Raw genomic sequence first — 15,646 nt, forward strand, 5'->3', positions numbered from 1 at the left:
AGAACTTGCTGGGGGTCTAAGGAAGATAACCCTATGACATCACTGGAAATTTTCTTTTCCCCAGAAGCTTAGAGACGGAGGCTGATTTATCCGAGATCACACTGTTAGGAAGAGTTCAAAATTCAAACCCAGGGCTGGTTGACTCCAAAGCCTGACCTCTGGCCTGTCCATCCATCATTCTATGAGGCCAGAAGAGCCTGGACCTGAGTGCATCCTGCCACTGGGGCATATATATATATATATCCTAGACACTCAAAAGATGGAGCCCAACTCACCTTGTACTTCAGGCCAGACTTGAAGTAGCCAAGGAAAGTGGCCGACTCAAAGCCCTGGACCTCACGATGCTGCACAGCCCGACCATGCAGATAGTCATCCAACTGCACGGTAAAGATGGCGGCCGCCCCACTCTCATCCTGGCTACACTTTTCACCTAGAGACATTAGAAAAGCATGAGCCAGGCTTCTGGAAGGTGGTCTCAAGTCCCAGGGAAAAGAGGAGCATTGCCTGGGTCCAGTCATGGAAGCTGAGCAAGCCGCTGCCTCCTGTGAACTTAGTGAGGGGAACACAGGACAATTAGCACTGCAGAACAGAGCTATGTTATACAGGTCTCAAACCTGCGGGGGAAGGGGATGTCACTGGAGCTGGACCATAGAAGTTATGGAGGGGATCCAGGGTCCTCAAAACTGGTGTTCACCCTCACCTTTCTTCTCTATGGATGAGTCTCATCCACAGAGATATGGTGAACTTAGCCAAAGGCAGGGCAGAGGTCAGGGGCAGAGCTGGGATCTGAACTCTAGAGCCAAGTAGGCTCTAGAGTCTGGGGTGCAGCAACTACTAGCAAGGGCCTGGCCTATAGTTAGGGTCCAGTCATCACTTGGATTGCTGGCATGCCCTGGGGGAGCGTACCTCAATGGTTCTTGCTGTATGGGGGTGGGAAGCCTGGGAATGGGGCAGGGGCTGGGTGGGTCAGCCTCACCCAGCCAGTAGTGGAGGTCGTACTGCAGATTTCCATTTCTCAGCTGCACCGTCTTCAGGATGACATAGGCATCGCCCGTGAAGAAGTCTCCGTAGAGGTTGGGGGGCACAGGTACCAGGTCAAACTTCTCCACACGCCAGATCTGCAGGCCGGGCTCCTTCCCCGCCTTGAGAAACTCAGGGTGTTCCACCACCATGCTGCCAGGCTGGGGAGAGAGGGGGCAGAGGCTCAGCAGACACAGAAGTCTTGGCAGGGAGAAACCCTGGGCATGAGGGAGGCTGAGTTCCAGCACCAAGAGCCTCTCACTTGGGCCTCCAGCTGTCCCCGTGGCCAAGGCAAGTGGACCCTTTTCTGAGAGTTAGAAAGCTGAGAGATTATGCTCTAAATCCTCAGCCTTGACTAGCATGGGTCCCTAGTACAGGACTCCCTCACCCGGTTTTTTGGGTCAGAGGGTAGACGATAGGGAAGAGGTAGGCAGGGTCTCTGCCTCTCTTCTCCCTTCCCTTTTTATTATCAATTGATCATAACAACTGAGGCACAGAGAGGTAGACCAACTCTGCCAGGGAGGAAACTGTCCAAAGGGAGCGTGCACTTCTGGACTATAGGTAAACCTCCCCACTCCCCTGTCCCCCAAGAGTGGCAAATCTAGGGAGCCCCGGGACTCATCTTATGCCTCTTGGTGCCTTTATGGCTGTTAGAGCTAAAGGGCCCTCAGAGAGTTCATCATCCAGCCCCACTGTGGGAAATCGAAGACCAAAGAAAGGTGAGGGCCCAGCCTACTGAGGATAGGAACATGACCTGTGTTATCACTTGCCAAGAAGGGACTGGACTGGCCTGTTAAGCCCAAGTGGCCTCCTGCACTGTCTGCCTCCTCCCTCCTGCCCCCCACCCAGTCCTCCACCCATCCACCACCCCACAGTCCCATTTCTTGGGAAAGGTGGAGAGGACGCAGCCTTGCATCTGCAGGAGCCTGTTGGAGGGGCGGTCAAGGATGAGAAAGGTTGTTTGTTAGGCGTGCATGGAGACGGGCAGGATGGTTAAGCTAGAACCCGAGGGGAGACACCAGCAGGCTCAGGTCACACAGGCTGGAAGGGAGATCTGAGGGGAGCAAAATCAGATGGGAGAAATCAGAAAGATGGGATAGGGAAGAAGGCAGAAAGACCAAGAGTAGTTATCACCAGAGAGAAAGAGCAGAGAGGAGAATAAATAATAGGGATGACAATTAAGCAGACAGGGATGAGATACAGGAAACAGGAAGGGACTAGGCGAGAGAGAAAAGGAGAGAAAGTAGTAAGTGAGAGGGAATCCATGGGAGAAGAGATCAGAAGGTGGGAGGAGAGCAGTGGGGGCCATCAGAAGTTAGACAAGGAAAAGGAGTGGGTGAGGGAGAAGTCCCTCTAAAGTAAGGTTAGCTTGAAGGAAGGGAAGCAGCCCTGGTCCCCTGAGGCCCCCGCTCCCCTCCCCTGGCCAGAGCCCAGAAGCAGCAAGAGATACTTACAAAGCAACAAAACAGTTTTTCCATTCTAGACCTGAATTACTCCCTTTTCCTAGCGCTGTATCTGCAAGAACTTACAATAGAGAGTTACTCCGGGAGCCCCCGTGTCGGGGGGAGAGGGAACCCCCTCTGGGCACTCACCCGGGTCTGGGTCCCCCTCCCCTGGGGTGCTGGCGCCGGGGCTGAACCCCGAGACGTGGTGGCCGCCAGGGCGGGTGACAGCGCGCACAGAGCCAGGACCAGCGCGCCCAGCCGCGCGGAGGAGCCGTGCAGCGCCATGGCAGCCACAGTGCAATGTCAGAGCCGGTCCGCAGCCTCGCAGCCTCGCGTCCCAGACCTTAAGTAGCTGCCCGCCCAGTCCGCCCAAACCCGGGACCGCCCCGCAGGGAGGACGCAGGGCAGGGCGCTGTGCCCTGATCCCCGCGGGGGAAGTGGGGAGGGGGTGAGGAGAGGCGGGGATCTGTCCTGGATCTTGGAGACAGCTGGATTGCCACTGGGACCGACCCGACCTGGGCGCGGTCTCGAACCTCCCCGGGCAGAGACCCAGCCCAGAGCCTGACATACAGCAGGTGCTAGGTCAGGGCTAGCTAAGTGGATCCAAGAAAGAAGGATGGGGAGCCCATCTCCGGTCTCCTTCCGTGTGACCTCCCGCAAGCTTCCCCTGCGTTCTGTACCTAGCATGTTCCTGAAGCTCTCTGCACAATGGTATGTCAGAACATAGTTTTCAGAGTACTTAGGAAGAGCCCGGTGTTACTCAAATGGCTTGAATCCACAGTAGCTCTGGCAGAACTCCCACCCAAGGCAGCTGGCATAGCCACCAACTACAGGAAGGGAAGGCAAACCTCAGAGAGGGGCAGGGTGGGTCAGAGAAGGAGACCGACAACATGGCTCAAGTCTGTAATCCTAGCTACTCAGCAGGCTGAGATCTGGGGATGAGTTCCAAACTAACCCAAGGCTGCTTTCCAGCCCCTAACAGACTTTGGCTTTTCTCTTTTTGTGCCAATACTGGGGCTTGAACTCCGAACCTGAGCACTGTCCCTTAGCTTTTTCCGCTGGTATTCTACTATTTGAACCACAGCATTTTTTTAATGGTTAATTAAAGAGATAGAAATCTCATGGTGCTCCCTTCAGCACACATACTTGCTAAAATTGGAACAATACAGAGATGATTAGTCTGGCTCTTGCATAAGGATGACTTGCAAATTTCAAGCATGCTATATTTTTATAAAATGATATTTATCAAAATGAATTCCAAGAAATGGAAACAAGAGTGTTTTTTTTGTTGTTGTTGTTAGTTTACTTCTTTTTTCTCCTTTGTCGTTTTTGACTTCTGTACCTTTTGTCTTGTGAGTCTATGTAAGTTTATCTGTTTGGGGGAGAAAAAGGCGGAGCACAGAAATGGAGGGACAAAGGGTGAACAAATGCAGCAGTGATACTCTCTAGACACTATGTTGGAAATGAACTATACAACTAGTGGGGGAGGGGTTGGGAGGGAAAAACAGAAAAGGAGGGAAGAGGTGACATTGTTGAAAAGTACTCATTACTTGATTTATGTAACTGTAACCCCTCTGTACAGCATCTTTACAATAACAATTTTAAAAAAAACGAATTTCATGGCCTTTCCTTCCCCAGGCTAGCTTCGAACTACAAGTTTCCTGAGTCGCTAGAATTATAGCCATGAAATACTAGTGCCCAGCCTTTAAATAACATTCATTTGTTTTGCTTTTTGTTGTTGTTTTGTTTTGTTTTTTTGGTGCCAGTACTTGGGCTTGAACTCAGCACCTGGGTATTGTCCCTGAGCTTTTTCTGCTTAAGGTACTAACACTCTACCACTTGAGCACACAGCTCCACTTCTGGCTTTCTGTGGTAACTTGGAGGTGAGTCTCTTGGGCTTTTCCTGCCCAGGCTGGCTTCAAACTGTGATCCTCAGATCTCAGCCTGAGTAGTTAGGATTACAGGCGTGAGCCACCCATATCCCAAAACATGCATCTGTTTTAAAAAGGTTTATTTTTAACAAAACCTGAAGTTACTTCCATGTACAACGTTGTTCTTTTTTGATACTCTTTATGTCTTCCCATGGGGAACCCTTTAGATTCATGTCTTGCAGATAAGAAGCCCATGCGTCTTGAGCTGGTAGCCTGTTTTCTCTGTACCCACTCTCCTGGGCAAGGGAGAGTCTCAATCTTCTCCCACACATTATGGCAAGTAAGAAGTTGAAGACCTGGGCTAGATTCCTGTCCATTACTTGCTTTTTTTCCATACTTCTGGTTCCCTATCTACTGCAGGTCATTGCCCTTGCTTAGGGTTAGATTATTCCTATAAAAACAGCCTGGCCTGCAGTTGGGCAAACAGTCACCCATCCCATCTCCTCCTGGAACCCAGGTTAGAAGGCTTCTTATCTAATGTGGCTGAAATTTGCTCTTCCCCATCCACAACTTCCTCCTCCTTAAGGGGGAAGTGGGGCTCAGATCAAAGGCTAAGAGAATACAGAGTGGAAAGAAGGCAACTGCCACCATAGGAAGAAGCTTCGTGGAGGAGGGGACTTGTAATCTGGGCCTTGAAGTGGAGGGAACAGACTGGGCAAAGGGCAGGCAAACACAGGCCATGTCCAGGGAATAATGAGGGTCAGCTGATGTGTAGGGGATACGAGGAGATGAGGCTGGCCAGGGAGGCAGGTGCCCCAGAGACCTATGAATCACACTGAAGAGTCGACTTCATTGAGCATCTGTGGAGAGCCTTAGAGGGATGTTGAGTTCTCAAGTGTTCCATGGCTTGGGTATGCCCACCCTCAGGCCCATGAAGCCTGCAGAGGACCCACCTGGGCTAGACTCAGAGTGTCTCCCCTCCTCCCAGGAGGTTTAAGCCCACTGCTCATGCCTACTTGATGGCTGCATAAGCCAGTTTCACCTCTCTGGAGAGCAAGTTGGTTGTTTAAATTCAAAGCATACATTTCCTACAGAATTACTTACAGATGAACACCAACATATACGTGCAAGGATGTTCACTGAAGCATTGTTTGGAGGAAACTGGGAAAGATCCAAGTATACTGGCTTAAATAAATTATAGAGCTGCCATACAATGAACCACTGTGCAGCTGTGGGGGGAGGGAGGGGAGAATGAGTTTGGTTCGATGGTGCCAGGCGCACAGTAGGCACTCAATAAGCTCAGAGACATGTCCAGGTGCACACAAAAAAAGCAAACTGTAGAACAATAATTTCTCCTATTCCTCTTTTCACAGACCTCCCACAAGAAGTCAATAAACACTAAACTGTTCAGGCAGCCCGCTTGAAAGGATGAAAGAGAAGATTTCACTCTAGGACATGGCGAGGCTTGCCTGAAGCTGAAGGAAATACCCAGATCACTGCAATTATCAGCACTCTTTCCAGAGTGATGGATTCCAGTGAGAATGACACAAACGATAGAATCTAGTAAAATCATGGAACTGTACACTCACAGTGAACGAATTATGTATGACAGGCAAAGTATACCTCATGACACTTGCGGGGAAAAAGTTTTCAGATGTGTTATACTCAAGTTGACATGCTGAATTGAGTCCCATTTATCTGACTACTTAAAGATGATCATTGAAAAACTTTCAAAAAGCATTGCTGTAGGTATTAAAAACTTCAAAAGCATGCATTCAATATAGTTTTCTTTTCCTATAGGTCACTAATCTTTTATGTGTATGTGTGTGTGTGTGTGTGTGTGTGTGTGTGTGTGTGTGTATGCCAGTACTACAGCTTGGACTCAGGGCTTGGGCTCTGTCCCTCAGCAATTACAACTCAAGGCTGGTACTCTACCATTGGAGCCACAGCTCCACTTCTGGCTTTTCTGCTGGTTAGTTAAGAGATAAAGAGTCTCCCTTACTTTCCTGCTCTACCTGTCTTTGAACTACAATCCTCAGATGTCATCCTCTTGATAAGCTAGGATTATAGGTATGGCTCACTGATACCCAGTAGAGAAACAATGCTTTTTAGACTTAAAGGGATACTTGCTTCTTAGACAATTCAGAAAATGCAAGTGAACATCAAGAGGAAACGTCCTTATCCTCTCAGCCCCACAAAGGGGACCTGAGGCGACAGCCCGCCTGTCTGGCTGAGCAGCCCCCCTTACAGAACAGTGTGGCTGGAACTTGCCCAGTTGGTGATTAACAGGCCACGGTGGCTCAGCTTAGACCCCAGGGTCAGTGACCACCAGTCCAGGGTCCCTGGCTTCAGGTTAATGATCACAGAGGTCCTGCAGCTTTGCCTGCCCTGTAGGTTTGGAACTTGGTACCTGGTCCTAGTCCTCTGGGACCCCCAGGGTGGGGAACCCTCAAAGAGGACATCAATACGTGGGGAGGAAGGTGGGGTAACACTAGCTGACTCGGTTCCTTGCCTAGAAGATGATGTGTAGGTTCAAGAGAACTCAGGTTCTCTTGAAGCCCCTCCCCTCCCCCATGCCAGGGCTGGCTTTATCAACGACTTCCTGAATAGCTTTGGGCAGTTCATTGTCCATCTGCTGGCCTCAGTGTCCCCATGTACAAAAAACAGGGGAGGCCCCGCTGCGGTCTGACTCTAAGTCTCATTTCCAGGACAGCACTCCCAATGCTGGCTGTACAATCATACCCAGAATGTACACGTCCCTAAGCTGCAGGTCAGAGGAGAGGACCAGGTCACCCCTATGGGTCCTTTTGAATCAGATAGCCCAGGACCCCTGATTTAAGCCAGGAAGCGCAGCATGCCAAGCCAGGGAAACTGAGGCTTGGAGAGGGACAGTCACTTGCTCAGGGTCATTCTGCTGGAAGGAGGCATTACTGAAGATTTGAACATACATCCAACCTACTCCAAAGCCAGTGGGACTAGGCAGGAGCCCTGGCACCACCTGGCAGGAGTAGGGCCACCCTATAGAGGCTCCGAGCTGTAGTTGCTAAACCTCCCAAGCCCATGCCAAGCTGGTAGTCGGGAGTCTCTAACAGGAGGAGGCACCAAGAAAGCCATGAGTGTCCAGGACAAAGGTTTGGGCCACTAGGTGGAGGACAGACTGTAGTCTTTTCCTTGTAACACATGGCACTCAGGTCCAGCACAGGTTCTTTGACATGGGACAGCCAGACTCCCCACCAACTTCCTCCATCAGTCTATCTGCTGCACCTCCATCTTGAGCTTCATCCTGCTCAGTGCCACACACTTAGCAGCTATCCAATGTCCACCACAAGATGAAGTGGTACAGCCCACACTCCTCTGCAGACCCTGGGTCCCCTGTGACTGACCCCAACCCCCCCCCCGGCCATCTACAATCGGCCCTAGACCCTCATTCTCTCTGTGACTGACCTCAGGCCAGTCTCTGTATTTCTCTGGGTCTCTCAGTATGGTTAACATCCACTAGGCGTAGCCTCATCCGCACCCCCCACCCCCTCCACCCCCCAGCCATGATATACAAAAGACCTTGGCTGGGCCTGAAGACACCACCCTGTTCTTTTCCTTCATCTCAAACACTGTTGTTCTGGATTTCCCAGGCAGCCAGCCATTCTCATACAGCTTGTTTGCTTTTGCTAACACTGTTTCTCTCTCTAGTCCTCCTGGGAGCACCCGCCCCTCTGGCCTAGGGCTCTGCCAGCAGGGACAATGGTCAGTAAACAGAGAAGCCAGTTATGAAACCCAGTGAAACTGCACAGGGCCTAGACAGGTCCTGGTGAACCCTGTGGACTGGAAAGAACTCAGCTTTTAGAATCGAGTGGCCTGCGATGAAGGCCTCAGTTTCCTCATCTATAAAATGGGGGAGGATGAGACTGAGCCCAGGAAGCCATGAGGGGGGCCCAAGGCCTGACACTCAGTAGAACCTCCCCAAAAGTGAGCACTGTCTTCCTGAACAGTCTGCTTGGCTTGCACAGAGGCAACACACATCCACCAAGGAAGAGCAGCATGGAATGAGGGGGGTGAGGAAGTCTATGGGTCTTGCAGTAGAACTTGTGTTCAAGACTGAGCTGTGTAACCTAGAGCAAGGTCTTTCCCTCTCTGAGTCTCAGGTAATGCATCTACAAATAGGGACAGTGATGTCCAGTTGCAGAATGTGGGGTGGGGGTGGGGTGAGGAGGGCTGAGTACACTACACAGAGCAGGGCTGGGTAGCAATAATGAGCATCAGTTTCTCCTTGTTGTTATGACAACACCAAGAAAAAGAGGATGATGCCTCACGACCACAAAGCCAGTGCCTGGCATGACAAACCTAGAACTCAGGTCTCTGGACAACCAGGCCAGAGCCAAAGTCTAGGTTTCTATGGATCAGGGCTCCCTGACAGGCCAGCTGGGCCTCTGCCTTGGCCAAGTTCATTCTGGGTGTGGACAGCAATTGGGCAGACGGCCAGTGAGTCTTGGCTGATGCCACCTATAAGAGGCCAATCATCCCAGGGACTGAAGCCACTGGCCCTCTCCAATCTTCCAGAACCAACCCCACCTTATGCAGCAAGCCAGGGCAGGACATCCAGAGGGGCCCCGCTCCACCATTTCCTGACCCCATGCCCTGGAAGCTGCAAGGTTTGGCCATCCATAGTGTGAGCCCTGGGGCCCTTTGTGCCAGGATCCATAGCAGCAGCGGGCTCTCCCCTGCCTTAGGGGAGGAGCTTACCCTGGGAGACTTGGGGATCCAAAGAATTGGGTCCTAGCCTCTCTATCCTGTCCCTGTCCTCCCTCCCCACTCAAGATCCTGGAACCTGCCAAGGGAACCTAGGCAAAATACAAATGTACAGCATGACAGAGGACCAGCTGCAGACACGGTGACTCGAACCCGCAGAAGACTCGGAGGACACCATCTGTAGGTAGGTCTGCTGGCAAAGGAAGGTAGGTTTTGTGATGCCCCAGCCAGGACCAGATGGGGCAGGAGAAGCCACGGGGGAGCTCCACAGAGGGAGGACTTTCCAAGAGGGAGAAAAACAAAGGGAGGGACCCATGGGTGTGTTTTGGAGAAGAGTTCCCACAGAAAAGTCTGGAGGCAATCTACCCCTGAACTAGCTAGTAGAGTTAAGCAAGTCATCTTGGATCTCTGTGTCACCATTTCCTTATCTGTAAATTGGAGATTACAGTACCTTCTTCCTATGGTTGCTTTAAGAATTGAACCAGGTAAAACACACTTGGGTTTTAACACAGAGTTTAATGTAGATTAAGTGTTAGTAAAGTTGCTCTTAGGCACGTATGATGCCAGGTGTGGTGATGTAGGCTTATAATTCCAGGGCTAAGGAAGCAAAGCCAGGATTTCCAGTTTGAAGCCAGCCTGGGCTATGTAGTGAGCTCTGGGCTAGCCTGACATACATAGCAAGACTGTCTCAACAAGAGATCCAGGAACCAGTGGCTCACACCTGAAATCCTAGCTACTCAGGAGGCTGAGATCTGATGATTACAGTTCAAAGGCAGCCTGGGCAGGAAAGTCTGTGAGACTTTATTTCCAATAAACTACTCAGAAAAAGCCAGAAGTAGAGCGGTAACTCAAGTGGTAGAGGCTGAGATCTGAAGGTCCAGGTTTGAAAGGGGCCAAGACAGACAAATCTGAGACTCTTAGCTCCAATTAGCCAGCAAAATGCCAGAAGTGAAGATGTGGCTCAAGTGGTAGAGCATCAGTATTGAGCAGAAAAAGCCAAGCATTTGTAGGATGAGACAAAACAAAACCATGAGTTCTGGGTGCCAGGAAGGCTCAAGAAATTTCACCTCCGGTCCACAGCCTCCTCTCCTGAGCATCCACCTACCTCCTCAACAGCTCTCAGCAACTTCTACCTCTGCTTCCACAGCCCCTGCCACAATCAGGCTCATTGTCCCCCAAGGCCCAGAAACACCAACATGTCCACAGTCCACAGTGAGTGAAAGCCAGGGAGGGGAGAGCAGGGAGTAAGTACCACGTGGAGGAAAACTACTGGGCTCTGTTGGTCCCAGTCCACGTTGGTGGGCTGGGTCTACGCAAGAGGATCTGAGGGGTGTGGCAGGCCCTCCTGAGCCATGCACTTGGCCCTAGGACTTGACCTCTGTCCAAGCTAATGGGGTATTGGGGCATGCTCCAGATCCCACTGCCCCTCTGGGACACTCCCACTCTTTGGCGTCCAGAGACAAGCAGGAGGAAGGGAAAAACAGGCAACCCTTTGTGAAGAGGAGAAAAATGGTTCCTGCTGCTGCTTCCTGGAGCCCTGGGCTCTGCCACGATAGAGAGAGTCCCAGTGTAGCCTTGGAGCCCACCCACTGCCGTAGCTCAGGTCCCACACTGCTGGGACCACGTGTCTAAGTATATACATTGTACCATGCTCTTGACACCAGGACACACACATCTGGCCTTTGATTCCTCATGCCCTGCTCTGGGGGGATCTACCTGATAGCTGCATCCCATGTCACTTTTCTCTTGGATCATATCTCATGAATGTCCACAGCACCTTCCTGGTCCTAGCTCTTAGCAGTAAGTGTCCTAAACCTGCATTTCCGTCTCTGGCTCCAGGATTCATAGCCCAAGGGGTACAAGGTAGTTTGATACAATGGCTAAAAAGAATGGGCTCTAGGACAGTCTATCTATGTGACCCTCAACAGAGCCTAATATTCTTCAGCTCTAAAATGAAATGGTATTAACCCATCAGGGCCATCCTGGAGAACGAAAGTCCATCATGCAGGTGAGATGCTCAGCCCTGGGCCTAGTGTAGAATGAGTACTTTACAATGCTAAGGCCAGGTACCGGTGGCTTGTGTCTGTAATCCTAGCTACTCTAGAGGCTGAGATCTAGGATTGAGGATTAAAGCCAGCCTGGGCAAGAAAGTCCATGAGACTCTTATTTCCAATTAATTATCAGAAAGCAAGAGAAGTAGAGATGTGGCTCAAGTGGTCAAGAACCAACCTTGAGTGAAAAAGCCAAGCAAAGATTCAGAGGCCCATAGGGCTGGGAAGTTGGCTCGGTGGTAAAGCACTTGCCTTGCATGCCTAAGGCCCTGGGTTCGATTCCTCAGCACCACGTAAGCAAAAAAGAAAAAAAAACGGAAGTGGCGCTGACTCAAGTGGTAGAGCGCTAGCATTGAGCTGAAGAGCTGAGGGACAGTGCCCAGGCCCAGAGTTCAGGTCCCATGACTGGACCCAAAAAAAAAAAAAAAGAGTCAGAGGCCCTTAGTTTAAACCCTAGTACTGGCACATATGCAAACACACACACACATAAAATAATAATAATAAAATAATAATCATCATAAATAATAATAATGTTAACTAGGGCTGTTGAAATGTTCTATGTGCCGGGCTCCCTCCCACATCCCCAGCTCCTCTTGTGCATAGAACACTTTGTACACATCAAGAAAACTCAAACAACACCCTGCAAGGGCAGGGGGAGTAATTCTTCCCTCTTGTACTGAGGAGAAATCCAAAGGTCAGAACACAGAAATACTTTGAGTAGGATTGTAAGCCAGAGCATGAGGCTGGGAAAAGAACAGGGATCTGGGCATTCAGAGGCAAAATAGATGAGTGGTTAGCCATGAGGTGGACAGGACACTGGCTGCAAGCAGGCACAAGGGATCCTTATGAAGTAATAAAAATGTTCTCAAGATTGGTTCTGAAGATGAGTGCATAAGCAAGACATGGTGATACACGCCTGGAATCTCAGCACTCAGGAATCTGAGGCAAGAGGATTGAGGCCACCACCAGCCTGGGCTACTATGTGAGACCCTATCTCAATAACACACAAACTAACCAAAACCGGGTAGTTGTATAATTACGTTTATTAAAAATCACCACATTCAGCTGGGTGCTAGTGGCTCAAACCTGTAATCCTAACTATTCAGGAGGCTGATCACAGTTCAAAGCCAGCCCAGGCAGACAAGTCTGAGACTCTTGTTTCCACCAGAAAATCAGAAATGTCTCTATGGCTCAAAGTGGTAGAGTGCTAGCTTTGAGTGAAAAAACTCAGGGACAGCGACCTGAGTTCAAGCCCTGCACAGATTAAAAAAAAAAAAAAAAAGCCAGAAGTGGAGCATGGCTGAAGTGGTGAAGAGCATAGAGAACTAGGCTTGAGTTAATAAGGCTCAGGGACAATGCCCAGGCTCTGAGCTCAAGCCCAAGACCAGCACGCGTGCACGCGCACACACACACACACACACACACACACACACACACACACACAATCATTGAATTAATGAAAATGAGTAAAACAGATGTTACATAAATATATGTGATTTTATTTCAAAGAACTATGCAAACTATATTTTTAGAATATTGTTTCTTTACTTTTTACTATTTTGTAAACTTATTCTTCCTGTATTTTTCCTTTTTTATGTGTGTTGGTGCGAGAGCTTGAACTTCTGGCCTGGGGGCTGTACCTGAGCTTTGTGTGCTGAGGGTTTGCACTCTACCACTTGAGCCACAGCTCCACTTAGAGCTTTTTGGTGGTTAACTGGAGATACAAGTCTCACAAACTTTCCTGCCTGGGCTGGCTTTGAACAGGGATCCTCAGATGACAGCCTTTTGAGTAGCTAGAATTATAGATGGGAGTTACTGGCTGTTGTTGTTGGGGTTTTGTTTTGTTTTGGGTTTAAACGACTTTAATAGTAACAAGTAATGAGATAAATTTTTCCCCAAACAAATAAAAATCCATTGGCATTATTCTCCTTTTTTTTTCTTGGTCTGTTTTTGCTCATGCTGTTGATTTTTTAAAATTTATTATTGTTGTTTTTAAATAAAAGCCCCACCCTTCCCACACACCACTCTCCAAAACATTCCACAAGAGCCTTCCCTTGTCAAGCCGCCCCAGCTTGGAGCCACTAACCCCAGAAGGCAGCTGGGGAACACCTCTGGAGCTCAGGTGTGCGGAAACTCCCTTAGGGAGCTCAGGCAAAGGACAGTTTCCCAGGCCACACCCCCTGCACCCAACTTGTGCATCTGAACGTCTGAATGAGGCTTGATCGAAGGCTCAGCCACCAGTAAGACCCACTCAACAAAGCCCACCACCTTCCTTTCATACATAGGGAAACTGAGGCCAAACAGGAAAGAGCGGGGGCTTATCAAGTCTGGTAGATCAAACAGTGGGAGAGCCAAGACTGGAACTAGGGCTTCCTTCCTCTCCCTTTTCTCTTCTCTCTCCTCCTCCTTTCTTCCCACAACTCCCAGGCCCTCAATCTTCATGACTCAGACTCTGAGTCATCGCCTGGCACCAGTGGAAACTTCTTAAGAAAAACAATCCCCACACAAAGCTCCCCTGATCTGGGGAACAGGATAGGCCCAGGGGACTGGTTGGGGGTGGGGGGAGGTGCAGGGTGGAGCAGGATGCCAGGATTTTCCAGATCTCATCTCTCCTCTTGGCCACCGACTTGTGCAAGGCCCTATATTAGAAGCTTTTCCATTTAGCACTTCTCTAATTCCTCCTGCTGATGAACCAGACACCATAACAGGCATTGTCTGGTTGAATTCTCCCCAAGACCTATGACTGGCATTATCCCATTTAATTAATAGGAAAACTGAGGTTTGGAGCTGTTTAATAGGAGGCTAAATAGTTAGGAAGTGCAGAACAAGGTTTGCATTCAGGACTATTACTCTCCTCTCGCATCTTTATTTTTGTGTGTCTGTGGTAGTAGTAGCAGGTTTGAACTTGAGGCTTCATGTTCTGACTTAGTTTTTTCTCACTCAAGGATGATGCTCAGTCTCTTGAATCATTATCTCCAGTTTTTGTTTTTTTGTTTGTCATACTGGTTAATTGGAGATAGGAGTCTTTGAATTTGTCCTGGCTGGCTTCAAAGCAGTATTCTTAGATCTTAGCCTCCTGAGTCGTTAGGATTATAGGTGTGAGCCACAGGTACCCAGCCCTGGCATCTTTAAAAAAGTAGCTAAACCCCAGAGGGTTGTGCAGATGGATATTAGATATGCAAGGTGAGTAGCCAGACAGGAGCTACTGCTTCCTCCCTCCCTCCCTTCCCTCCTAGCCCTGCCATGGTATGTCCTGGCCCCGTGAGGAGCACAGACAAGGAACACCATTATGGCTCAAGCTGCTGTGGGCAGTGGGAAGTCCACAAAGGGTGAGCATTAGAGCAGAGCCTTGAAGGATGAACCCAGCTCTGTCTTTGCAGGCACAGGAAGTGGTAAGCAGGTAGAGGGTGGCTGGGAGGTGTGGTCTGTGCAAGGGAGAGGTGTGGCCGGATGAGAGGGCAGGCAGGTGGGAAGGAGGCCCGGCCACCATTGCTGCGGTCCTAGGCTGTGAGGGGTGGGGACATGCAGGAAGAGAACAAGGCGGGACCAGGACTCATCTCTTTAGATCTGCCTGGTGACTGAACTGGGAAGTTAGGAGTGGGGCTTTCCTTCTATATGCCTCCATGTCCCTCTTCCTAGCAGGCTTCAGGGGGTACCCCAATTCTCTTTTTGCTCACCTGTGGGTCCCAACTTCCCCCAAGAGCGTCTTCCTCTGCCACGGCTGGGCTGAGTAGAAGAAAGGCGGTGACCTCCTAACACAGGCCAACCTAATCCCATCAGCCTATAAATACAAGCCTGTGGCTTTGTCCGAAATAGCTGTGCCAAGTCCAACACCGCAGGCCCCAGGGGCACACACAGTTCTGGAAATGATCCTCCTCCCCAACACAATGAAACACCAAAACTTCCTCAGGAACCCAGTGTCATGCTCCACTGTATTTTCTTAAGGGTGGGATGGGTTTGAGGGGGAAGAGTCCCACCTGCCTACTGCTGATACCAAAGCTGGGCCTGGGTCTCTTTTCTGCTCCTCACCCTTTGTGGACCATGGGCCAGCCATTCTCTCTCTCTCTCTCTCCTCTCTCTGGACCTCAGTTTCCCCAAATGTGAATTAAGAAAGTCAGATGTGTATCCTCAGGCAGAATGTTCCCCAGTGTTGTCTGAAGGTAGCCTCTGCCACTTGAGGGCCAATTTACTGTTCCTCTCTCCCTATTCAACTTGAGAATTCATTTCACTAATGAATCCATCTTATAACACTAGTGATCAAACCTGATCCTTGTGCATGGAGTGTAAGCATTCTACCCCTGAGCTATATATCCCTGGCCTTTGACTTTTTGAGACAAAAATATCAACTAAATAGTCCAGGCTGGCTTTGAACTCACGATCCTCCTCTTCAGTCTCCCACATGCAGGGATTACAGGGGTTACCTGACCACTCTGGGCAATGAGAATTGGTCTTTTTTTTTTTTTTTTTTGGTCAGTCATGGGGCTTGAACTTTGGGCCTGGGCACTGTCCCTCAGCT

At 49.9% G+C, this 15,646-nt stretch overlaps 1 protein-coding gene across 3 annotated transcripts in view; it reads right to left on the reverse strand.

The window, feature by feature from the left end:
* Positions 1–15,646, reverse strand: part of Gsn (gelsolin) — a 58,921-nt gene that overhangs the window by 23,591 nt on the left and 19,684 nt on the right. Inside the window, exons 3-5 of one of the 3 annotated variants that reach the window (XM_013030151.1) lie at positions 2,475–2,544; positions 977–1,181; positions 276–430 (exon numbers count right to left, since the gene is read on the reverse strand). In XM_013030151.1, the coding sequence (XP_012885605.1) occupies positions 276–430; positions 977–1,181; positions 2,475–2,498 (384 nt within the window). In that variant the 5' untranslated portion in view covers positions 2,499–2,544. Of the gene's footprint in view, positions 1–275; positions 431–976; positions 1,182–2,474; positions 2,545–2,612; positions 2,786–15,646 lie in introns of those variants that run through there. The other 2 variants (XM_013030150.1, XM_013030152.1) reach the window with 2 other exon arrangements.

Source organism: Dipodomys ordii, unplaced genomic scaffold (genome assembly GCF_000151885.1).
Source record: "Dipodomys ordii isolate 6190 unplaced genomic scaffold, Dord_2.0 Scaffold127, whole genome shotgun sequence".
In the NCBI taxonomy this organism is placed as follows: Eukaryota; Metazoa; Chordata; class Mammalia; order Rodentia; family Heteromyidae; genus Dipodomys; species Dipodomys ordii.